This window comes from Musa acuminata, chromosome BXJ1-6, assembly GCF_036884655.1.
Source record: "Musa acuminata AAA Group cultivar baxijiao chromosome BXJ1-6, Cavendish_Baxijiao_AAA, whole genome shotgun sequence".
NCBI lineage: Eukaryota > Viridiplantae > Streptophyta > Magnoliopsida > Zingiberales > Musaceae > Musa > Musa acuminata.
The window spans coordinates 23,782,256-23,808,501 of NC_088332.1; the positions used below are offsets into that span (position 1 = coordinate 23,782,256).

The following is a 26,246-nucleotide window of genomic DNA, read 5'->3' on the forward strand; positions in this document are numbered from 1 at the left end:
TGAGGATGAGCATCGCACAAGAAAACAAACAGCAGAGTTATTATTTGGTAGTCCGCAGTAGTTGGATCAAATATCTGGTAATCCGATTGGCGATATTATTTGGTAATCCTCAGTGGTTGGATCAAATATCTGGTAATCCGATTGGCGATATTATTTGGTAATCCTCAGTAGTTGGATCAAATATCTGGTAATCCGATTGGCGATATTATTTGGTAATCCTCAGTAGTTGGATCAAATATCTGGTAATCCGCAGTAGTTGGATCGGCGCAGTATTAGCGATCGAATAGTTATTTACTAGTCCGATTTGAGAGATCTTCATTGGCAATATTATTTGGTAATCCGCAGTAGTTGTTGGATCGGGAATACCAAAAGCATACCCACTAAAACACAAACGATTTCAGTCCCACATCAATTTCATGCAGAAATGGCTTATATTGAATAAAGACTAAGGTGATATCTCAGGGATGACATTCGGAGCCAACTAGAGGATATCTTTGGACAACAAAAGAAAAGTGCAAGTAATTGCTGTTTGAGCATCCAATTTTGATCCTAATAAGGCCAAAAGAAACATGTCAAGACAATGCCAACCAGTCCCATGAGAACTCGAAAACTTGGGAAGAAAGATTTGAGAGGGAAACATTGATTTTAAGTGACAATATAAGCAGCCAATATTTGATCAAAGATCGACATACACAAAGAAAAAAATTATAGCAGTGAAAAGTACCTTTCATGATTTCAGCCTCCCCCCCTCCCCCATCTTTTTTTTTATCCAAGCGCACAAAATTTTTCCAGTTAACGAGTTTCTGTTACCTAAGAATCTAAATGATGCAGCAAAATTCTACATCTTGGCTTCCTTGTAGTCGGCTTCAGATGCAGAACCTGAAGACCCTCCTCCACCTCCACCTCCACCTTGTTGCATATGCTGTCCGATCTTTGAGACTGCCTTGTTTGCAGCTTCCATCTTCTCCTTGATCTTCTCCGCATTGTCTTGTTGGCTCATTGCAGCCCTCAAATCAGCTACCGAGTCTTCGATCTCTTTGGCAACCTCCCGGGGAATCTTATCTCTGAACTCCCCAAGGCTCTTTTCGATACTGTAAATTGTAGTGTCTGCAGTGTTCTTGATATCGATCAGTGACTTCCTCTCCTGATCCTTCTGAGCATGAATCTCTGCCTCCTTTACCATCTTTTCTATCACCTCTTCAGACAGCCCACCTGAGGATCTGATGGTGATTTCCTGCTCTTTGCCTGTTGCTTTATCCTTGGCCGAGACCTTCACGATCCCGTTCGAATCGATATCAAAGGTGACCTCTATTTGGGGCATGCCTCTTGGAGAAGGAGGAATGCCAGTGAGATTGAATTCCCCAAGAAGCTTATTATCCGAAGCCATTTCCCTCTCACCCTGCAATACCCGGATGCCGACCTGGGTTTGGTTATCAGCTGCAGTTGAGAAGACCTGACTCTTGTTGGTTGGAATAGTTGTGTTTCGGTTGATAAGCCGCGTAAAGATCCCTCCAAGAGTCTCAATGCCGAGGGAGAGTGGGGTGACATCCAGCAAGAGAAGCTCCTTAACGTCACCCCTCAGGATGCCACCTTGTATGGCAGCTCCCATGGCAACAGCCTCATCGGGGTTCACACTTTTGCTAGGGTTCTTGCCAAAAATCTGACTAACAATTTCCTGAACCTTGGGTACCCTTGTCATACCACCAACCAAAAGGACTTCATCGAGTTCTTTTGCTGAAATGCCTGCATCTTTCAGGCAATTGCTGCATGGTATCCGGGTTCTCTCGATCAGATGGTTAACAAGCGATTCAAACTTAGATCGTGTCAATGTGACATTGAAGTGTTTGGCTCCTGAAGCATCAGCGGTAATAAAAGGAAGGTTTATCTCTGTTTGCAATGTCGATGAGAGTTCCACTTTTGCTTTCTCTGCTGCTTCTCTTAGCCGTTGTAGCGCCAATCGGTCCTTGGACAAATCAATGTTCTCTGACCTTTTAAATTCACTAACCAAATAGTCTAGCAGCGCATTATCGAAGTCTTCCCCACCAAGGAATGTATCCCCGTTGGTAGCCTTGACCTGCAAATGGAAGATCACTGCTATTAAAACGAAATTAAAAAAAAAAAAAACTATGGGAGAAAGATGATTCAGATATGTATTATCTGTCAGGAACAAACCTCAAATACCCCATTGGAGATTTCCAGGATGGAGACATCGAAAGTACCGCCGCCCAAATCAAAGACAGCAATCAAACCCTCCTTATTGTTCATTCCATAGGAAAGTGCAGCTGCAGTTGGCTCATTGATAATCCTAAGGACTTCAAGCCCAGCAATTCTCCCTGCATCCTTTGTAGCCTGGCGCTGTGCATCGTTGAAGTAGGCGGGAACAGTGATGACAGCCTTCGAAACAGATTTACCAAGAAAAGCCTCTGAGGTTTCCTTCATCTTGGTGAGCACGAATGCACCAATCTGGCTCGGGGAGTATTGCTGTCCATTCATTTCAACCCAAGCATCCCCGTTTGGTGCCTTGACAATTTTATATGGCACCATTGTCAGTTCCTTTTGTGTCTGGGCGTCATCAAACCTTCTTCCGATCAATCGCTTGGTACCGAATAAAGTGTTGGCTGGGTTTGTCACCGCTTGGCGTTTTGCTGGAGTGCCCACCAGAAGTTCACCCTTCGGATTGAAGGCGACGATTGACGGAGTCGTCCTTGCACCTTCTGCATTTTCAATCACCTTGGGACTCTGGAGAAGTCAACCAAGATACACATATTAGAGGATCTTAGTTATCAACCAAACAGACATACCTTAACAAATTGAAAAGACCACAAAATGTTCAGTTAAGGAGGACAACAAGTAAAACATGAGTTAAGCATGAGTTCACCTTTCCATCCATGACAGCAACACAAGAGTTTGTTGTACCCAAATCGACGCCGATTACATCTGCACTTGCCGACTTTGAGCTACATAAATCAGCCAGTTCAGAAAGCTCAGATACTGACAACGCAATTTGTAAAGAGACGACCACGGAGAGCAACAAAGGAAAGATCGATACGATAAAAGGGGTCAGTATATATTACCTAAATGCTCTTGCACCAGCATCAGGCCAACTTTGAGTTGGAGGAGACATACCATTTGGAGCCTTCGGAAGCTTAGAAACCTGGATATGCGCAACAACAATGGGATTGATTGATTACATAACGTTCACAGGTGTGAAAACAGAAAACGAAACAAAGAAATTTCCAATCAATCTCAAAAACACCGACGACTTTTCTGCTTCACGACAGAGGAAAAGAAATCGAGTTGATAGAAACAAGAGGAGAGCTCCGACCACCACGTACCTGGGGCAGAGCGGAGGAGATGGCGTGGGTCAATGACCTGGACCTAGCCATCCTCGAGAGGAGCATGGAGCCGATCGCCATTTGAAGAAGAAGAAGAGGCGTCTCGGAGGGAGAGGACCGGAGGCGGAGGAGGACTTAGAGAGCGGGAGTAGAGCAGGCAAAATCCCTACAGACCGCCGTAAACCCTTGCTGCCGATGGAAGCTCGAGGAAGGAGGCACGATGCAAAGCAGAACATGACGTGCCGTTACACAGCGGCCCATTATATAATGAGAGACCCGAAATGCTCTCTGGAAGGTTCCCAGAGGTTCTGGCCACGCGAGTGTTTACTCACTCGCCATGGTTATAGCACCGGTGTCCCTCTCGTTCTTGTGGTCAGACGGAGTGTCGGCCCCAAATCCTTTCCAATGACAAGAAAGGTACCGAGACGGGTAACTCGCCGTCCTATTCCGTGGGTTCCGAGACTGACGCTCATTTTAGATGTTATTGGATTAGAAGTTACATCACGTGTGGATCCGACCCACTAACACGCACAACAGAGATTAAAATCATCATGCCGGGTACCATTTGCGGGACACGTTAACTTTTGCTATAGTAACCATTAAATTTTTTTCTTGACTGATGTGGACTTTCTTTTGTGGCTCAAAACTTGTCTGATATAAAACTTAGCATTCATGCATTCAAATTTCATGTTGCAGGGTTGGTGTAGTATTTTGTGGGAGACAATCTCCAGGAGGACATAATGTCATTTGGGGTCTTCATAGTGCCCTTAAGTCTCACAACCCTAAGAGTACATTGCTTGGTTTTGTTGGTAAGTATTTGTGTTATATACTGGCTCATCAGTAATGGATCTAAAATTATGCCTTTTCCATTATTTTCTCATAGTGATGACAAATCATATTTCACCTTAGAACTTCTGCTATAGTTGATTCTGCACCTTAATCTCCTTATCTATTACCTGTTGAATAAATGGAAACTTTTTTATATAGAACTTGTCATTATACCTTTCTCTAGTTTGTTTCCAAAATTTGGAATTTTCTGCCACTTGAATCAGTGGTGTAGCTTCTTGAAGTTTATCCTTTTTCACCAACTATAAGCTTTGGTCAGTTTTGCTTTTGTCTGTCTGTGGACTATGACTATTATATGCAGTGTCACTTGTACATGAGAATTTGCCTTATATATTCAAGGCAGGATAATTAGTTTTATTAAGTTCATAGTTCAAGCACTCCAAAATTTAAAATGCTTGTGCTTCAGCATGAAAATTTTTGGAGATTGATGTGATGTGAAGGTCATGATTTTCATTTTCTTTAGTATCAAGTGAAATTAGCAGGCACTTCATTTTATGTAAGGCAGCTTCAAAATTTTCAGTAACTTGCATTGCACAATTTGCATCATTTTTGTTCTGAAGAAGAGAAGTCCTTTGATTTGTATGTCAGGTCATTCCAGATATTTCTGAATCCATCCAGTCCTAAGCAATAGTCGCATTTAGTGATGTCTTCCTGCTATAATCATCATATGTGATTTGATTGAATTTTCATAATGTGTAATGGAAGTTATATTTTATTTCTTTTGCTAATTGATGAGTTCAAATTTTCCTTGACTAAACAACTATGATTCAGTTTCCATTTTATAAGGAACATAAAAGGTAGTAGAACAACAAGACATGTCTTTTGTTCGAGTTTATACTTTATGGTTTAAACCAATGATTGAAATATTGTATCGTATCGGAGTTTCGAGATTCGCTTGATACGGTATGATATAGTGCTATTATTTACACCATTCTTTATGATGCATGACTCGAGAAAATTTTGTTCATAGTAGTTGTCCAAAGAAATAACTTATTCATAAGTAAACCATGGTTTCTGGTGAGTGCATTGTTGGTTGAGATTTGTAGCTTCTTTGTTGTTGGTTTGAACATATTGTTGTCTTTTCACTATTCATGCCTACTATCATGTCAATCAAATACTTTTTTGAGTTTATAATATTTCATAGATTACTTCCTCCTAATCTCTTTCATTCAATTAATATTTCTTATGCCTTTTTCCATGAACTTCATTCAAATCCTGCATAATTTTATCATTCAAGTCTATGAACTTCATTCCCTTCTCCTGCAATGTCACCGAATTTTTATTATATATATATATATATATAATCAAACTGTATATCGCTTGATATATAATATCGTATTATACCGAACGAATGTCGAAACTCCGGTACGGTACGATATTTCAATCCCTAAAATTGTATGTAAGCTTATCCAATGCTGATTCCTCAATGTTGTTGTAGGTGGCACTGAAGGATTATTTGCAAAGAAGACTTTGGACATCACATATGATATTCTCTCGACATCTAAAACCAAAGGTCCGTTAGAAGTATCTATGGCTACATTTGGTTCTACATTTGTACAGACAACTGATTATAATATGATAACTCTTTGGTGTCATCAGGTGGCTACGACTTACTTGGCCGTACAAAAGATCAAATAAGAACAACTGAGCAAGTCAATGCTGTAATGTCTACCTGCCAAGAACTGAAGTTGGATGGTCTTGTCATTATTGGAGGTACTTTTCTTATCATGCATATGTTATTTATATGGGTTGCAAGTATAAATTATGATGTTTAACTACTTCTCCTTACATTTATGAAGGAGTTACATCCAACACAGATGCTGCTCAGCTTGCGGAGACATTTGCTGAGTTAAAATGTCCAACGAAGGTACTCAATTTGGTTTCAGCAAACGTTTAGGAACTGACTACTTTTAGAATCCATTTGGTTCCTTGGAACTGTATAGTTTGGCATCATGGATGATGCAATATGTCTGTGAATCAGGCACATGTTTGTGAGGAAAGGTTTTGTTATATGATGTGTTTAGGTTGAATAGCTAAATGCAAGAAGTTTGTGCCCAGGGTGGTTGGAGTTCCTGTAACCTTGAATGGAGATTTAAAGAATCAATTTGTGGAGATAAATGTAGGATTTGACACAATATGCAAGGTATTTTTTTCAGTTATCTGGGTCTGCATAGTTATATCAAATTAGTGACATAGTATTCTCATGAAATTATTAGTTGTTGTTTCCTGGCATTACTCATTAGTTAAGATCTTTATTCTTGGCTCTGGATACAATTTCAATTCTCTGAAGTGCATTATACCATGTGTTGTCATTTTCTCTGTCTGCTAAATATGAAAAATGATCAATATTCTGAGCATGTTATTGACCTTTTGCTGACCACAAAATGCACATTTGGGAACCAACATCCAACTTACCTTCTCCTTCAGCTTGGTTATGATTAATTTTATCCTGTGTGATGTCCTAATGAAGATAACTTTTGGCATCTTCTTCACAGGTCAACTCACGACTCATCAGTAATGTATGCACAGATGCTCTCTCCGCTGAAAGGGTAACACCTTAACTCATATATAGTTATAAGAAAAAATAGTAAAGCTTCTTTATATTTGAAATAGCTGTGAAATATGTACTCACACAGTTAACCTTGTCCAAAAATAATGTGTCAGATCTATGATATTTCCCCTTTTTCAATGTAATTTTTGCATTGGAAATCTTCTTTGTTTGCTGATGTGGGTTTACTTCAACTGATCTCAGGTCATCCAAGGTGAGGAGGTTGCAGCATCAAAACTAACAATTTTTGACATTACAAAACAGATCTGTGATGCAGTCCAAGCCAGGGCAGAAAAAGGTCAAATGAGTCGTAATTTTTCTTTAAAGCGATCAAAATTTCATTCTCTGATGTTCTATTTTGCTTTTTATGCAGACAAATATCATGGTGTCATCCTTATCCCAGAGGGGCTTGTAGAAAGTGTACCAGAATTGTATGCCTTGCTTCAGGTAGCTAAGCTAGCATATCGCATAATAAAAGCAGATTCATTATTATTCTTAGCTTTATGATCGAAGCCGTTGGAACTTTCTCCTTCGTCATGTTGTAAATGTTTTAGGAAATCCATGTTCTCCATCGTCGAGGAGTATCTATCGGGGATATTTCTTCTCAGCTTTCACCTTGGGCATCTGCATTGTTTGAATTTCTGCCACCGTTTATCAGGAAACAGGTTTCTCTTTTGACCACATTTCCTTGGTGAATGAGTATATAATGTGGGTGTTTCTAAAACTAGTTTTGAAATGTTAGTAACTCTATGAATATCCTGCAGTTGCTTCTGTCTGCATCCAGAATCTGATGATTCGGCACAGCTTTCCCAGGTAAACCTCCAACATTTTGGCAGACATTGAAAATCATCAAACTGTTATATAATCTGCTCAGATTGAGACAGAGAAGCTTCTGGTCCAGTTGGTGGAATCAGAAATGAACAAGCGGTTGGTAAGTTCTGTTTAGATTTTAAGACTGTCTATTATGGAGAGAATATTTGAATGATAGATAGTACACTTTTGTTGAGAATTAGAAATCTTTCACTTTTTTTGTTTTCTTTTTTTGATCAGTAACTTCTGTATATTGATTATTTTCAGTTTTGTTCATTTCTATATTGTTATCTTTTGTCCTCACTGCAAAAATGGGCATTTAACTGAATTATGTTAACAGAAGGAAGGCACACGTACAAGGGAAAGAAGTTTAATGCAATGTGCCACTTTTTTGGACATCAGGCTCGAGGATCTTTACCATCAAAATTTGATTGTGATTATGCTTTTGTAAGTCCTTTGTATAGCAACTCATCTCTAATTTCCTTATTTGAGGTTTGAGCATTTATCAATTTACTCAACTGTAGTTCTCGGGCATGTTTGCTATCACATATTAGCAGCTGGTCTCAATGGTTACATGGCAACCATTACAAATCTGAAAAACCCTGCGAATAAGTGGCGGCGGTGTGGAGCTGCTCCAATTACTGTAAGATCTGTTTAGCTCATGCGTCAGGAATCTGACTAAACTTAAGATTTAGAACCAACTACACCGATCTTCATATTTCTATATTCAAAATAAGCTCTATAAAACCACAACCTCTGGTTACTGCTAGGCAATGATGACCGTGAAGCATTGGTCACATGGTGGTCCTAGAGCCACTCCAATTGGAAAGCCTGCTATTCATCCTGCCACTGTGGACTTGAAGGGAAAAGCATACGAGTATGTTCCCATTAACAGCGTCTAGCTGATAATTTTCTTGCACCTTATTGCTTTGCTAGGGCTTATTGCTGGTTAATTGAGTGTCTGATAGCTCTTCAATTGTTTTTCTGTTTCTTAACTGTCTACTTGGCATATTTATCTATTTATTAATGGCAAACAGTACCTGGCTTCGTTAAGAGTATTCATACTAGTTAGCTTTTAGGTGTGGCTATAGAATTTACTGAGATAAAAGATAACCTCATTTGTATAACAAGAACAAGGTTTTGGTGGAATAGTTCAGTTATAACATGATTCTGTTGGTGCTTGTTTCTGCTTCCTTTTGATACATGTAGATTAGTATGTTTGTCATTACCTGTAGATCTAATCCAATCTTGGATCCCAGGTTACTGAGGCACAGCGCATCAAGTTTTTTGACGGATGATATATATAGAAACCCAGGACCAATCCGGTTTGATGGACCGGGCACTGATGCTAAGGCTATATCATTGTGTTGAAGATCAAGATTACATGGGCCGGATCAAATTACTTCAGGAATATCTGAATAAGGGTCCTTGTACTTTTTTTCATTACTTTTATATCAAAAATATTTTCAATTTTGCATATCAGTGTGATGTGGAACAGGAACTAGTCACAGAAGTTGTGGCCAGTATTATTGCAAGAAATGATTTTTTTTTTTAAATTTATTCTTTAAACAAGTTTTCTGAATTTACACTCATGCTTATAATTGTTAATGTATTTCTTCCAATGCTTGAGAAATTTTGTCGCACCAAAAACCTGATTCTTTAACATAGGCCATGATGACTTCTTTTGATTCTGTAGCATCTATTGCATTTACACCAAGAATAAGTTGGTGGTTCATTTGCTGTTTTTAATTTTGTCTCAACCCAGCCCCTCTGTTTTTGTACTTTTTTCTGCATAATCATATCTCTATATGATAACCCATAGGTTGAAATTTTTTCTAATTGGACACAGTATATACCAAAGGATAATATTTGCTCTTCTCAGAAAATTGATTCTCTTGCAACAAAATCTGTTGTATATTTTGCATAGAAAAGTGATCCATATTTTGCTTCTGCAAGATATTTCTTCTTATATTTTTGTTTTAGTTGAATCCCATCCGAGTAAATGTTATGCTGGCAAAACTAACATATATCGTTGCCTTTAGAACATGTTATTTGAAATATTTTACTTGAGAACAGGACTGTCATTGTTCCCTCACTAATGTTTCTTCTACTGGGGTCTTGAATTGCATTTCAGCAAAGTCATGCCCTCAAACTTTCTTATTAGCTGCTAGTTGCGACAGTCATGATCATCATTCCGTGCATTTTATTTTTTTCCCTCTGCACCCACCCATTTTATGGCGTTACCTGCTCTACTTTGATTCCCATACTGACACATCCAGTTTTATACAGGTGAGAAGCATTGTGAAGCCCGGATGTTCACAAGATGTTCTAAAAGCAGCTTCAAGTGCTATGGCTTCCGTGACTGACGTGTTGGCCGTAATGTCTTCCTCTTCACCGAATGGAACGACACCCCTTTGAATGACCTAACCAGAAGGGTGTTATCAGGTAACACTTGTTTTCCTCCGAATCTTTTTTTTTGGGTTTCCCGAGTGGATTGACTTTCCAATCACTGCTATCCTTTTTTTCTTCTGTGTGCATGTTTTTTGACCATATGTTTCTTGTTCGTGAGCCAATATTAATCTGTTGGGAGTGGAATGAAGTAGAACAATTCAAGAAGAAAAAGACTTTTGAATATGAGATGCTGAGATGAGGGAGTCGGATGAATCCTGGGTGCCTCTCTCAGTACAGTAGCTGCAGGTAACTAATTTGCTCATGTGGTAAATACTGTCAAGGGCTGAGTAATTGGCAGTTAACTAAAGAATTGTTCTGCTTATTGGTTAGCAGTTGCCTGTTTGTTTGGTTCTCTAGGAGGAGGATGTGAGTTCGTTTTATCCAGCTAGCTTATCTTGGATATCCAAATAGGCAGATCAGTGTAGTTAGTTTCTAAATCTTATTTGACACACGATGTTACAGTAAGTGGAGCAGCTCTACACCGCCAGATTTGTAATGGTTACCATTGAGACCAGCTGCTAATAATGTGATAGATAGCCCGACAACCTAAAACAGTACAGGTGAGTAAATCGATAAAAACGCTCACACCTCAAATAGGGAGGGGTTAGAGATGAGTTGCTAGACAAAGGACTTAAAAAGGATCCTCGAGCCTGAATTTAATATCCGAAAATATTAAAGTGGCATATCTGCATTAAGCTTTTCTTCTGTTAAGATAATTCTTTTTTGCAGTGACAGACAGACAAAAGTAAATTACAATATAGAAATGAATAAAATTGAAAATAATCAATACACAGAATTTTACTGATAAAAAAAAAAAAAGGTGAACATAATACAAAAATGTTACCGATGTAGTAATAGGATTAGTCTGGTTTCTGTGTCTTCTTGGCCCCTGCAGGTCATCTACAATAAACACAATGATGCTGAATTGGCTTCTGTGCCTCAAGCTGACCCACATTATTAGTTCATTACCTGATCCCACTCGAGAAAGAACATAATACGAAAGAATTTTGAGTCGTTATGTGAAGTTGCCGAGAAATTTAAGTCAAACAAGACTGAATTATTTTTCTCCTTCTCATTACGATTACATGATAAGAGGAAGCACTCACTGAGAAAGAAAAACAAATACCCACTCTCTACCCTACAAACCGAAACTTCTCTTTTGAACAGCCATGTATGTCACTAATAGCATTGTAGATGACTTGGAGAGCCAATGTATGTCTCTAAGAAAAACAAAAGCTTGTAGCTTTTTTATTTCAAGTCTGTCATCCTCATATATGTCACTAATAGCATCGCCCGCCGCTATTATTCATTTGCCCATCTAAAGCTCATATTCCAAGATCTCTGTAGAACAATGGTTGATTAAGATAGATAATATAACGAAGCAAATATTATTACGGATAGATAATCTGGAAGGTTCCGCTTGAACAAGTCATTATCCACCAGTAGGTAGGTCGACCACCCCGATGCGCGGTTGGAGCCACACGATTGGGTTCCGGAGATTGACGCGGTCGCCGATAGACCATTTGAGTTAGTCGATCCGAGAGGGATGAGGACGAGGAGCCTGTAGAGTTGCTCGGCTCCCGATCCTCCCTCTCTCTTCCGATGCGGAGATCCAATATACCAAAGGAATGAACTATCGATGACGCTGCAACTCCCATTCGAAGTAACGAACGGGTGGGTTTATTGATGGGTAGAGTTTGACTGGAATTTTTTTTTTAATTTTAAAAAAAAATTCATCATATAAAAATATCATTTTATCCTTACTTTCATCATCGATCGGTCATCACCTCTACATATCTCGCTAGCCCCACCCTTGCACGCCTCACCCTCATGCGAGTGCATGCCATCGTCGCTCACAATCCTAAACCCGAAATTCCATTAAAGGAATTTTCAAAAATTCCTATAGTATGCCTCTTCTTGCGTGAAAAATCATTTTACCTCTATCTCTGCTAGACATGTTGTTGCCTCCGCCTTACATCACCTCTACTATTGCCCTTGTGCTGCCTTTGCCTCCTCCATGCATCGTCGAACATTGCACTGCCTTCTCTCCCCTCAGCCTCATGTAAAATGTCATCATCATCATCGCCTCCACCCCTAGTCATCGTTGGATTTGTCGTCTCGCCTATGACACAAGCAGCTAGCATCATCATTCGCGACTCTCACATGAGGAAGGTGTTGAGAAATTTGGAGCGATATCACATGCGCAGAGAAAGAATAGAAAATAAAGTCCCAGAATTCCTACAGAAAAAGGTTTCTTATCGTCGTACAAAAGTTGGTGCGCAAAAACCCGCAAAACCGAAAAACTACGCATAAGAGAATTACCTAGGGAGATCGTATATCTTTGAATTCATACAGATATGTGGGATTAGATGAAGGAGTTCAAATGCCCTCCTCTCTAGCGGTGATCCACATGGCAAAGGCTACGAAGACGCTTCTTAAATCATTGCTCAAAACTCTTCCTCGTGCGCACCACGTAATCAAGAAGGGGCTGCCCCTTCTTGCTATCCACACACCCCAAATAGGGGTTGTAGTATGAGAAGGATAGGGAGAGAGGAGAATAAGAGGAGATAACAAAAAAAAATCTAGCCCATAGCCCTTTGGTTCTCTCCTATTTATAGAGGCCCCCTATTAACTTAACCCTAATGGATCATGCCATATTGGGTACTAGATCTCAATTCAACTATCCAAGTCTCTTAGATCGGTGGGTCTCTGCCCAATAATCACTTATTGACTCTTATTGGATCTCATCCAGAGGATCTAATAATTCATGGACTTATTGGATATTCAATAAGATAGGGGTTCTAACGGATATCTAATATTCGAACCTCTACTCGTCGTAACACCTACCATATGCACGTGACCTTCTAGGCCCAATATCGAGTTGGCCGTGAGTCATACCTATCAGAACTCCTTATGACTCAATGAATTAGACACAGGCTGTGATCAACATGCAATCAAGTTTTGGTGGTCGGAATGCTGAAGGCCGGAGAAGGGACATAGTGACACAATGCCCTTTTTATTAAACTCCGAGGTAGTAGGCCTGAGGTGCGCTCGGGGCTGGGGCAGAGGGACCTTCGCCAGTGAGAAAGAAGCGGGTGCTCGGGGCAAAGGTGGGTTGTGCTTTTCCATAGGTGGGGAAGAATGGGACGATCGAGGCAGACGTAGCCGTGTTCTTCCACAGGTGGGGTGCTCAGGGTGGAGGCAGAGGGCGCTTCGCCGGAGGAGAAGCAGCGCTTTAAGGAGGAGAAGCAGCACCGGTGCGATGAGCACAGTGCTAGAGGCGCTGCCCTTTCCAACCGGAGGACGACATTCCTCAGCGAGAGGTGGCGTCACCTGCGGGAATCTAGACAACGTCGCTACCTAGGAAGGTGGACGCGAGGAAGCGACGGCCGTCAGGGTCCCACTTGGCATACTCCCAGAACCAATCACATGCATGGCAGAAATAAGGAGGAGAGGAGGTAAGCTAGAACCAGTCACTGGAACCGGTCCCACTTTGGGAGAAGCCGCCGATGCTGTAGGCGCAGTCCCACTTTAGGAGAAGCTGGCAATGCTGCGGGCATAGAGCGACCGATCGACAATGGTTTTCTGTCGACATATTTCTATACGACCACGGGTGAGATCGAGGCCGGTGAAAGGGAAAGAAGGGCCGAAAGGGGAGTTTGGATGGGCGGCTGCGGTGGCTTGAAGTCCGTCGGCTAGTGGCAGATCAACAGAGAAGGAGCAGCAGAGGACACTGAGTTGGAGTTGTCTTGTTCTCGTCGGAGTTGGGAACAAATGTCATGTGACCTGTGACTCTGATCATTTAGTAGTGGCTTCCAAAATGACTGGAGCTGTAGAGTCAGTCAATTACAACATTTTGGAGTAGAGAAGGAGCAACAAAGGATCTATTTGGTCCTCGTCGTCGTTCTCCCTAGAGATTTCCGAAAGGGAAGGAAGATACAGTGGAGGAAGGGTGGCAACAGCAACGATGGTTGTGAGATTAGAGCTCTGATACCATGATAGAAATAAAATACGAAGAAGAAGATTACATTAAGTTTGAAACAATAATCCCTATTTATACATGTTAGAAGGGAGAATTTAACTCAACAGAGGAGGATTTTCCTCAATAGATTTACGATATTTCCTCATGTAGTTGGGGAGATCTTGGCTGTTGTTAAGGCTGTTATCATAGGAGATCTTGACTGTTATCAGTAACCACCTATGGCATGAGTTGACATGGGTCCACATACATTACTATGTATAAGTTTTAGTAGCTTACTGGCTCTCTCTCCAGTTCCACTAAAAGGAGAGTTGGTCAGTTTTTCACGAAGGCAAGGCTCGCAAGTTGTATATGACTCATAGTCGAATGGATCTAGATATCCATCCTTTAGCAACTTTTGAATCCTTCCCTCATGGATGTGACTTAGCCTATAATGCCATAGGTATGCACTATTCATCTCATCTCGTTTCCTCTTGGACACACTTACATTCATGATATGTGGAGCCGTGTCTAGTATAAACAAGCCATTATGCAATGTTCCTCTCGTGATGATCTCATTATTTAATAGTATTGAATAACCATTGTTCTCAAAAACTAATTTATATCTACTAACTATCGAAAATAATATTTTTGATAATAGAAGGAACAAAATAACATGCATCTAATGTAATAATAGCTCCACTAGGCAAATGTAGGGTGACCTCACTAACAACTACTACAGTAACTTTTGCTCCATTATCCATCTTGAGGTCCATTTTGTCTCTCACTAATCTCCTAGGTCTTGTCAGAACCTGTAACGAATTGTAAATATGATAAGCACTACCGGTATCCAAAATCATGTGTTATCATAGGAATATGACAATTGGAGACTGACCATGAATGTACTTGAAGCTTCTCCAAGCATCTGTTTCACTCTCTCTACAAGATACTCTTTGCAGTTCTTCTTCCAGTACTTATCTTTGCCGCAATGGAAGCACTGGATTTTGTCCTTTGCTAGATCCTTTTTAGCAACCTTTGCTTTATCCAGTTTGCCCTTGCCCTTGCCATTCTTAAGGGACTTTTCTTCCTTTCTTTTCTTTCTAGTTTCACTAATATAGAGAACTGGCTTCTCTTTCTTGATAGTACTCTTTTCCTCCCTCAACATATTGATAGGTCTCATAACTGTTCGTGTGGGGATACTAGGGATGTAACACAAGTGCTCATTGGAGAATGAGTTCACTGATTGATCCGTTTATGAAATGTTGGATGGTTGATGATGCTTTATTGTCAGACAATGATTCTATAGCCCCAATGGTGTATTTGGTCCTTAGACTTGAGACACCAAGGATGTCCTGTATGAGTACTCCACTCTTTGATATCAGACTTATAGGTTTGGAGATTCCAAATCTAGTATAGCCGGTCATCGAGAGTGATAACCAACCTTACGAGGACTATTGAGTGTCGATAGAGGATCATCCACTCTCAGTGTCATGAGAGAAATATCCCATGTGTTCTTGCTAAGATAAATCCCAAGCCATGGTCATTCGGATTAAAAGATAAAGAGTTCTCTGAGAGAATCCGATTAGAGCGAGACTCGAGTAGAAACCGTATGGGTTTGATAGTACCATGCTCGATATACGGTCTTTGGGATATTAGATGGATGAGGGACTATAGGTATACAGTAACTGAGGACAAATAGGTCAAATGGATTGGATTCCCTTGTATCGTTTGGGGACTGCGGCATAGTGGCCTAGTGCGTCCTATTGAATCTCGAATTTTGATGATGAAACCAATTGATACTATTTATGATTTAATCTGCGTTTTGAGTGATGTAGGATGCTTCGATCAGGGAGAGATAATTAAAGCAGGAAGAATCATATTGGGCCGGAGAAAAATATGTTAGAAGATTGGACGTCATGCCGGAGGATCGGTCGACGTATCGATAGAAGGCTTCGGACCATGGATTCGAGCATCGGGCCAAGAAGAGTGGATATTGCACAAGGATATCAGAGTTGCGGAGGTCAACTGGCCGATTGGATAATAGGCCGCTAGAGAGGATGATGCACCAAAGAATCGAACGAAGCGTTGATGGACCAATGATATGCTGGATAACATGATTCATGCTTAGTAATAATTTTCTAGATCGAAGTGTGTTTTATGTATGCAGGATTATCTACGATAGTAAGACATAAAGCAAAATGAAGTCTCGGGGTCACGAACGCGAGTTCGTTGAGAGTTCGTCAGAAGTTCGGACGTTCGTCAGAAGTTCTGTTAGAATTGACTGAGAAGTAATCGAGAGCTTGCTAAAGAAGCTCGTCGGAACTCGCCAAGAAAATCGTCGTGAAGTCTAGGAGCTTACCGGAAGTCCATTAGAACATTGCCGAGAGATCGTCGGAAGTTCGCGTGGAAGATCACCGGAAGCTCGCTGGAAGAAACTAGACTTACATAATTGTTTAGCTTAGTAAATGTCTTAGAATTCATAGTTAGCACATAATTGAGATTAGAATTGGACCAATCTAATTAGGGGCCAATTGGGCCCATGTATGAACTGTGTTGGGCCCAATGAAAATGCCCAAATAGTGACCCAAGCGGTGGCACCGCCCTTGTCAAGCGATGGTACCGCCCAGTGTCAGACTGACACTATGGTGGTACCGCCCAACACAGGCGGTGGTATCGCCCGTACCTAGGAAACTCGTGATGAGACCTTTTAAGGCTCTAAGTTTGAATCAACTTGAAGCTGTTGAATCTCGTATTTTGATGATGAAACTACTTGATATATGCTTATGATTTAATCTGCGTTTTGAGTGACGTAGGATGCTTCGATCAGGATGAGACAATTAAAGTAGGAAAATCATGTTGTGCCGGTGGAACATGTTAGAAGATTGGACGTCGGGCCGGTGGATCGGTCGACGTATCGACAGAAGGCTTCGGGCCGTGGACTCGGGCATCGGGCCAAGAAGAGCGGGTATTGTGCCAAGGATATCGGAGTTGTGGAGTCAACTAGCCAATTGGGCAATAGGCTGCAGGAGAGGACAATGCGCCGAAGAATCAGACGAAGCATCGAGGGACCAATGACATGCCACACAACTTGGTTAATTTCTTAGGATTAATTGTCTCAATCGAAGTTTTGTTTTAAGTGTGTATGATTAACTATGATGAAAGTAAGATATGCAGCAGGAGTTGCGCCGGAATCAAGACAATGATCACGTTGGGAGTTCGAGAGTTCGACGGAAGTTCGAACAGTCGTCGGAGGTTCTGCGGGAACAAATCTGAGAAGTCCATGAGCTTGCCAAAGAAGCTCGTCGGAACTCGCCAAGTGGATCGTCGCAAGTCCAGGAGTTTGCCGGAAGTCCGCAGGAGCATCACCGAGGGTTCATCGGATGATCGACGGAAGTTCGCCGGAAGCTCGCCGAAAGAAGCGATTGACGCACCGGAGCAAGTTACAGTAAATGTCTTAGGAAATATCGTAGTTAGCACAATGATTAAGTTGGAAATGGGAGGTGATCCCATTAACTTAATCTTGGGGGATTTGGGCCCCTGAAAAACCCAAATTGGGCCGAATGGATCAACCCATTCGGACCCTGATTTTTGCCAGGCGGTTGAACCGCCCCAGCCAGGCGGTGGCACCGCCTGGGCTCAGTCTCCGAGTGAGACTGGGCGGTGAAACCGCCCCTGACAGGAGGTGGCACCACCTGAGCTCGGTCTTCGAGCTCTGGCAGGAGGTGCAACCACCTCAGTCAGGCGGTGGCATCGTCTGAGCTCGGTCTTCGAGCTCTGGTAGGAGGTGCAACCGCCCCTGACAGGAGGTGGCACTGCCCAGAGGCTCAGTCTTCGAGCTCTGCCAGGCGATGCAACCGCCTTAGTCAGGAGGTGCAACCGCCAGATCCCGGAATTCCGGGAATTGACAGTTTTGAGCTCGAAATTCAAACTAGGTTGGGGCCTATAAATACCCCACCCTTTCAGCACTGAAAGAGCACCAAAAACACATCGAAATCCTGATCTTATTATGTGATTTTTAGAGCTCAAAATTGTTGTAAAGGCCAAAAGTTCTTCTCCCTCTTTTCTTCCAAGTTCTGATCTTTAAAGAGAGGAGAGAAAATTCTGTAAGGGTTGTCTCCTAAGCCCGTCAAAAGGAGTGAAACTATAAAAGGGTGGTTGGCCTTCGCCTATTGAAGGAAGGCCTCTAGTAGATGTCGGTGACCTCGTCGATGGAGGAAGCCAAAAGTGGATGTAGGTCAAGATTGACCGAACCACTCTAAATCTCGGTTTGCATTTACTTTGAGCATCTTATCTTTATTGTAAACCTCCTCAAAAGCTTACTGCCTTCTGTATATATACGATCATGTTTCAAGCTCTGCATTTTCCGAATCGGCGTTTAGACATAAATCGTTTTTATCGTACGAACATCATATTTCAGTTTGCGTTTACGTTCTGATTTCTATCATAACTGCAAATTGCCTTTATATCTTTGCTTTAACTGCATCTTACTTGATTACAAGTTAAAGTGATTTATGAATCAGATTTTCTACCGAAATCGCTCTTATCGTACGAACGCGATTTTAATCGTCGAAAGTTTTCTGCTGCACTAATTCACCCCCCCTTAGTGCTCTTGATCCTAACAATTGGTATCAGAGCCCGGTATTTCTCATTTCGGATTTACACCTGAGAGAAATGGCTCTTCATGGCTTTTAAGAGGGCTTATCGGTTGTTCGTCCACCGTTGTTTAATAGATTAGATTACACTTATTGGAAAACTCGAATTAGAGTTTTCTTGATTTCTATGAATTTGGATTTATGGAATATCGTTAAAAATGGTTTTCAACTTCCCTCTAAACCGATGAACGAATGATCGGATTTGGAGAAGAAGTATTTTTCTTTAAACGCAAAGGCTATGAATGCCTTATTTTGCGCTTTGGACAAAAATGAGTTCAATCGGATTTCTACGTGCGAAACGGCTTTTGACATTTGGCGAACACTTGAAATCACGCACGAGGGAACTAGTAGAGTCAAAGACTCGAAAGTTAACATTTTATTGCATGATTTTGAGCTTTTTCGAATGTAACCAAGCAAGACTATAGGCGACATGTACACACGTTTCACGGATGTCGTCAATAGTTTAAGAGCTCTTGGAAAATATTTTTCGGATTTTGAACTCGTAAATAAGATTTTGCGTTCTCTTTCTAAGAAGTGGGATTCAAAAGTAACTGCAATACAAGAAGCTAAAAACCTAAACAACTTACCACTTGAAGAACTAATTGGTTCGTTGATGACATATGAAATGGTGCACAATGCACATGATGAACATGATGAACAAAATCACCTTCCAAAGAATAGGAAGGATTTGGAACTCCGGACAAATGAATACCACTTGAGCGATGACTCAAGTGATGAGGACAATGATGAACTTGAACTTCGAACACTAAATCTTTATAAGTTTATTAAACAAAAATCTAAAATAAATAATAAATTTGAACGAAGGAAGAGGCCAAAAAAGAAGAACACAAAGTGGGATGAATCGAGCTTCTCCGAAGACGAGGAGGAAATCAAGAAAGGCGAGGTGGCAAACTACGCCTTAACCGCTTTCAATGATGAGGTAATCAAAATCCCCCTAATTTATTTTGAAATTACTTGATGCTCTCATGATGTATTTTCTTTTTTAGTTTAGAATTAATTTTCTTAAAAATTACATGTTTAAAAAAAAATATTATGATAATGCTAAGTAATTTCGAAAATGATAATATTGCATATTTTATGATAAACAAATAAAATAATTTTGATTGAAAATATGAAATCATGGTTAAGAAGTAATAATGTGTATTACGTTGATTTCCATTTTGATTAAAAAAAAATCATGTTTGATTTGAAGAAATGCATAATGATGTAATATTAAATATTTTGATTAACAATTTTATCCATGAGATTTTAAGCTATACATGATGATAAGCATGTGTTATTTTCATGAGTGTATTTGAAAAACTATGGCAAAAATGTGCTCGAATGCATGAATTTGTTAAGATTATTTTTCAGACTTTCTTGATTCAATGTTCAAATCACTTAATTGCCATGATGATTTTACACTATTACATGCCTTAATAACATGTTGGAAATTATGTGTTTTGGATACAAAATTTTTTATGATCATGAGCATGTTTTATCTTCATGATTGAACTTAAAAATCTATAGCAAAACCTTGTCCGAATGCATGAAAGTGTTAAATTTCATTTTCGGATTTTCTTGATCATAATAGTTCATTTTTGAGAATCTATTGATCTTGATGGTTTTATGATGAAATTCATTTTTTGATCCTAAACGTTGATGCATGTTTAACATAAATGAAAAAGCATGCTAACATGAAATCAATCACTTCAAATGAAATACTTAAAAAAGGGAAAAATATATTATCAATGAAATCATGAATCTACTTATGTTACGAATTTTGTAAACCATAAAAATGATTTTTGGTGATTTGAATTTGAATGAGTTTTATCCAAAATCATGATCTTGGTTCCGTGATATTTATAAATTAAGATTTATTATGAATCAAAATTTTTTCATTAATCGTTCTCCTAAGATTTTCTTTTGATTAATTATGGAGTAGATTTTTCAAAAAGAAATCATGTCTTTTGGTATTCACATGTTCTAATCTTTCATGATATGATTTTTATGCAATTCCTTGTATTCATGAAATGTTTATCTCATCACCTAATAATTCTTCTTAATATTCCTTATGTGATGATAAGAATACATGAAATATTCATTAATTTGTTTTGATGTATACAAATAAGAAGTTTCGATCATGTATGGTAGAATGTAATTTGACAAATTTGGTACCATCATGTTGTAAAATAAATGATGATTAGGAATCATGCATTAATGATGATTGTATATTTTATGATTTGGCATGATGCATGCGATGAAATATTCATGAATTTGAAATGATGCATGCAATACTTATGACAATGATGTACATAATGTATTGCATATGATATGTATCATGAATGCTTTAAATGATGAATGTTTGGTATCATGATCAACATGTTGATAAATGCTTAAAAATTATAATGTTTGAGTATCATGTATGATATACCCATTAATGATGATTGATTTATTTTTCGGTATCGTGCATGAAAAATAAGGTTTTTGAAATTGTGTATGTTTTAATTTGAATATATAATGATGTACAAATAAAATTGATACTTACCTTTGTCGTAACCTGAAAATTGAAAAAAGGGTCTTCTCTTCTTTTTGACAATGACAAAGGGGGAGCAAGAATTTCTAGCGTGGACATCATGAAAAGAGGCAAACTAGTTAGCTTACACAATTCAAGATGAAAACAAAAATTACACTCCTCTAAAGAGAAGATGCAAATGTAACACTTGCCAAATTGTTTGCTTGCCTCATGTAAAATGTTATCTCTTGCTAGTTTGTCACTTTGCTAGCTTGCACTTTGCAAAGAAAGCAAAAATGACACTTCTCAAAAGAGAAGAAAGAGCTTGTTATCTTGAACATCACAAGCTTGCCAAACAAAAATTGCAAAAGTGCTATCTTGCCTATCTCAAGAAGCAAAACTTGCAACTTGCACATTGCAATAGGAAGCAAGAATCATAAGCTTACACAAGAAAGCTATCTTGCATTTGCTTTCGAAATTTTTGCTAGCTTGTATGTAGTAAAACTTGCATATCGTAAAAATTGCTAGCTTGTAGTATAAAGAGAAGCAAATAGTTGCTATCTCAAGAAAATTAAACATGCTAAACTTACACCTTGCAATGGAAGCAAAATTGTGAGCTCAAACATTGCAAAGGAAGCAAAAATTTGCTAGCTTGCAACTTGCATATTTCAAGAAGCAAGAGTTGCCTTCTTGAACATCTCTAAATTGCTAGCTTGCAAGTTCTAAAATATTGTAACATTGCTAGCTTGCATGTTCTAAAAGTGCTATCTTGTATGCTGTAAAACTTGCATATCTAAAACTTGATAGCTTGAATGTTTTAAGCATGATGTAACATTTGCTAAATTTTCTGGCTTCAAAACTGCATGATGATAAAACTTGATATTATGTTTTTCATACAATAAGTTAAACTAATATTCCAAACACAAGAATAGTTGGACTTCTCCTTTTTGTTGATGACAAAGGGGGAGAAGTATGATGTTATGTATAAGTTTATGCATAAGTTCATGATGACGTGTTGCAAGTATTCATGATGAATATTGCAATGACTTGAATTCAGTTTGAATTCAAGATTATATCAATATGGCATATTAATAGGGGGAGTTTGTTTAAACTCTGGGAGTTAAGTTTAACTCCGTCATCAAGTGGTTGTCATCATCAAAAAGGGGGAGATTGTTGAATCTCGTATTTTGATGATGAAACTACTTGATATATGTTTATGATTTAATCTGCGTTTTGAGTGACGCAGGATGCTTCGATCAGGATGAGACAATTAAAGCAGGAAAATCATGTTGTGCTGGAGGAACATGTCAGAAGATTGGACATCGGGCCGGTGGATCGGTCGACGTATCGACAGAAGGCTTCGGGCCGTGGACTCGGGCATCGGGCCAAGAAGAGCGGGTATTGTGCCAAGGATATCGTAGTTGCAGATTCAACTGGCCGATTGGGCAATAGGCTGCAGGAGAGGACGATGCGCCGAAGAATCGGATGAAGCGTCGAGGGACCAATGACATGCCGGACAACTTGGTTAATTGCTTAGGATTAATTATCTCAATCAAAGTTTTGTTTTAAGTGTACAGGATTAACTACGATGAAAGTAAGATATGCAGTAGGAGTTGCACTAGAATCAAGACAATGATCACGTTGGGAGTTCGAGAGTTCGACGGAAGTTCGGACAGTCGTCGGAGGTTCTACGGGAACAAATCCGAGAAGTCCATGAGCTTGCCAAAGAAGCTTGTCGGAACTCGCCAAGTGGATCATCGCAAGTCCAGGAGTTTCCAGGAAGTCTGCAGGAGCATCACCGAGGGTTCATCGGATGATCGACGGAAGTTCACCGGAAGCTCGCCGGAAGAAGCAATTGACGCACCGGAGCAAGTTGCAGTAAATGTCTTAGGAAATATTATAGTTAGCACAATGATTAAGTTGGAAATGGGAGGTGATCCCATTAACTTAATCTTGGAGCAATTGGGCCCCTGAAAAACCCAAATTGGGCCGAATGGATCAACCCATTCGGACCCTGATTTCTGCCAGGCGGTAGCATCGCCTGGGCTCAGTCTCCGAGCGAGACTGGGCGGTGCAACCGCCCCTGATAGGAGGTGGCATCGCTTGAGCTCGGTCTTCGAGCTCTGGCTGGAGGTGCAACCGCCTCAGTCAGGCGGTGGCACCACCTGAGCTCAGTCTTCGAGCTATGGCAAGAGGTGCAACTGCCCCTAACAGGAGGTGGCACCGCCCAGAGGCTCAGTCGTCGAGCTCTGCCAGGCGGTGCAACCACCTCAGTCAGGAGGTGCAACCGCTAGATCCCGGAATTCCGGGAATTGATAGTTTTGAGCTTGAAATTCAAACTGGGTTGGGGCCTATAAATACCCCACCTTTTCAGCACTGAAAGAGCACCAAAAATACACCGAAATCTTGATCTTATTCTATGATTTTTAGAGCTCAAAATTTTTGTAAAGGCCAAAAGTTCTTCTCCCTCTTTTCTTCTAAGTTCTGATCTTTAAAGAGAGGAGAGAAAATTCTGTAAGGGTTGTCTCCTAAGCCCGTCAAAAGGAGTGAAACTGTAAAAGGGTGGTTGGCCTTCGCCTATTGAAGGAAGGCCTCTAGTAGACGTCGGTGGAGGAAGCCAAAAGTGGATGTAGGTCAAGATTGACCGAACCACTCTAAATCTCAGTTTGCATTTACTTTGAGCATCTTATCTTTACTGCAAACCTCCTCAAAAGCTTATTGCCTTCTACGCATATACGATCGTGTTTCAAGCTCTGCATTTTCCGAATCAGCGTTTAGACGTAAATCGTTTTTATCGTACGAACATCATATTTCAGTTTGCGTTTACGTTCTGATTTCTATCATAACTGCAAATTGCCTTTATATCTTTGCTTTAACTGCATCTTGCTTGATTACAAGTTAAAGTGATTTACGAATCAGATTTTCTACCGAAATCGCTCTTATCGTACGAACGCGATTTTAATCGTCGAAAGTTTTCTGCTGCACTAATTCACCCTCCCCCCCCCCCCCCCTCTTAGTGCTCTTGATCCTAACAGAAGCTTATAAATATTCCTCTCATCCCTAGTTAAAATACACAAGACTTGAGAGTGAAAAGGAAAGAAACGCTGCTTTAATCTTGTGTGAACTCCTCTCAAAGTTCCAAGTGTTAGAATAGTTTGAGAGAGGAGTGAGTGGGGGTGTAAGGGTTATCTCCTAAACCCGGTAAAAGGAGAAAGAGCTATAAAAGGTGGTTGGTCTTCGCCTATTGAAGGAAGACCGATAGTGGATGCCGGTGACCTCGACAGAGGAGGAATCGGGAGTGGATGTAGGTTACGACGACCGAACCACTATAAACTCAGTTTGCATTTACTTTAAGCAATTTACTTTTATAGCAAACTGCCTCTCCTCCTTACTGTGCTTTTACTATACCTACGCTTGCATACGCTTTCAAGTAAACACTTTTTGAGATCGATTTTAATCGTACGAAGATTTTATGAAATCGACGTTTTTACCGCTACACTAATTCATCCCCCCCTCTTAGTGCTGACTCATTCCTAACAGTTGGTATTAGAGCTATGTATTTCTCATTTGGTTTAACACCTAAGAAAAATGGCTCTTTTCGGCTTTCAAGAGGGTCACTCTCTCATTCGTCCTCCCATGTTCGATGGGATGTACTACACATATTGGAAAACTCGAATGAGAGTTTTCTTGCTTTCCTTGGATTTAAATGTATGGAATGTTATCAAAAATGGATTTCAAAGGTCTTCTCTTCCAATGAACGATTGGAATGAGTTGGAGAAGAAAACTTTATCTTTAAATACAAAGGCTATGAATGCCTTATTTTGTGACTTAGACAAAATTGAATTCAATCGGGTTTCTACTTGCGAAACGGCTTTCGATATTTGGCACACTCTTGAAATCACACACGAAGGCACTAGTAGAGTAAAAGTTTCGAAGATTAATCTTTTAATGCATGACTTCGAATTGTTTCATATGAAGCTAAGCGAAACTATTGGAGACGTGTATACCCGTTTTACGGATGTCGTCAATGGTTTAAAAGCACTTGGTAAAAGTTTTTCAGATTTTGAACTTATAAACAAAATTTTACATTCTCTTAATAAGAATTGAGATTCAAAAGTAACTACCATACAAGAGACAAAAGACTTAAACAAATTTTCACTCGAAGAACTTATCGGGTCTTTAATGACCTACGAAATGACCAATGTGGCACAAAACAAACTTGAGAACAACCTTTCAAAGAACAGGAAGGATTTCGGACTTAGAGCAATTGAAGACCACTCGAGCATAAGCTCAAGTGATGGTGAACTTAAATTTCTCACTATGAAATTTAAAAAATTCATGAAATAAAAATTAAAGAACAAAATAAATGCAACTACTTGCTATGAACGCAAGAAGAGAGAAGCACTTTGGGATGAATCGAGCTCATCCAAAGACGAGGAGAAAATCAACAAAGGCGTGATGACAAAACTACGTCTTAACGGCTTTCGATGACGAGATAATCAAAATCTCCTTAGTTTATTTCGAAATTACATGATGCTTTTCATGAGTTATTTTTAATTTAGTTTAATTATTTTTCTTGAAAATTATATTTTTAATAATGTAATGAAAATGCTAAAAAATTAGGATCATGCTAGTAATTTGAAAAATGATAATGAAAATTACATCTTTTATGATAAATAAATAAAATGTTAGATTTAAATCCAATGATAATCCTATGTATATTTTTCAAGAAGAAATAATGTGTATCTTGATGATTTCCGATTTTAATTGAAACCATGCTTGATGTCTTAAAGAAAATGTAATGATGATTTGAGATCATGCTTAATTAGTTTATCTTTCGAAATTATGCATGATGATTCTTGCGATTTATGAATTATCGATTTTTACCGTAAAGTAGTTTTTTTTATTTAAAAATGATGTATATTTTTGTTTGGTATAAATGACAAAGGTATGTTCGTATGAAATAAATCATATGAATTGAAACAACTAAAAAGAGGAAAGCTTTCTCCTTGAAAAAATTCTTTTTCTCTACTTCATCGATTTTCAAAAAGGAGAGATTAATGAATCTAAATATATTTTTTTATGAATATCTTGAAAATGATTTTGATGTGATGATTTGAATTTGAATGAG

At 39.5% G+C, this 26,246-nt stretch overlaps 1 protein-coding gene and 1 pseudogene across 1 annotated transcript; one reads left to right on the forward strand and one right to left on the reverse strand.

The window, feature by feature from the left end:
• Positions 1–513: 513 nt before the first annotated feature.
• Positions 514–3,576, reverse strand: LOC135676637 (heat shock 70 kDa protein, mitochondrial-like). Its single transcript, XM_065188035.1, has 5 exons — positions 3,336–3,576; positions 3,075–3,154; positions 2,879–2,957; positions 2,173–2,739; positions 514–2,074 (listed from the first exon to the last, which is right to left on the reverse strand). The coding sequence occupies exons 1-5, from the start codon at positions 3,414–3,416 to the stop codon at positions 839–841; spliced, it is 2,043 nt and encodes a 680-aa protein (XP_065044107.1). The 5' UTR covers positions 3,417–3,576; the 3' UTR covers positions 514–838.
• A 96-nt stretch (positions 3,577–3,672) lies between these two features.
• LOC103973862 (pyrophosphate--fructose 6-phosphate 1-phosphotransferase subunit alpha-like) lies at positions 3,673–9,957 on the forward strand (annotated as a pseudogene).
• Positions 9,958–26,246: the final 16,289 nt, after the last annotated feature.

Coding starts and splice junctions, on each gene's coding strand:
- LOC135676637 (XM_065188035.1), bottom strand. CDS start 3,416: ATGGCGATCGGCTCCATGCTCCTCTCGAGGATGGCTAGGTCCAGGTCA. Junction 2,740..2,878: donor TTGCTGTCATGGATGGAAAG/GTGAACTCATGC, acceptor TGACTTCTCCAG/AGTCCCAAGGTGATTGAAAA. Junction 2,075..2,172: donor TCTCCAATGGGGTATTTGAG/GTTTGTTCCTGA, acceptor TTCCATTTGCAG/GTCAAGGCTACCAACGGGGA.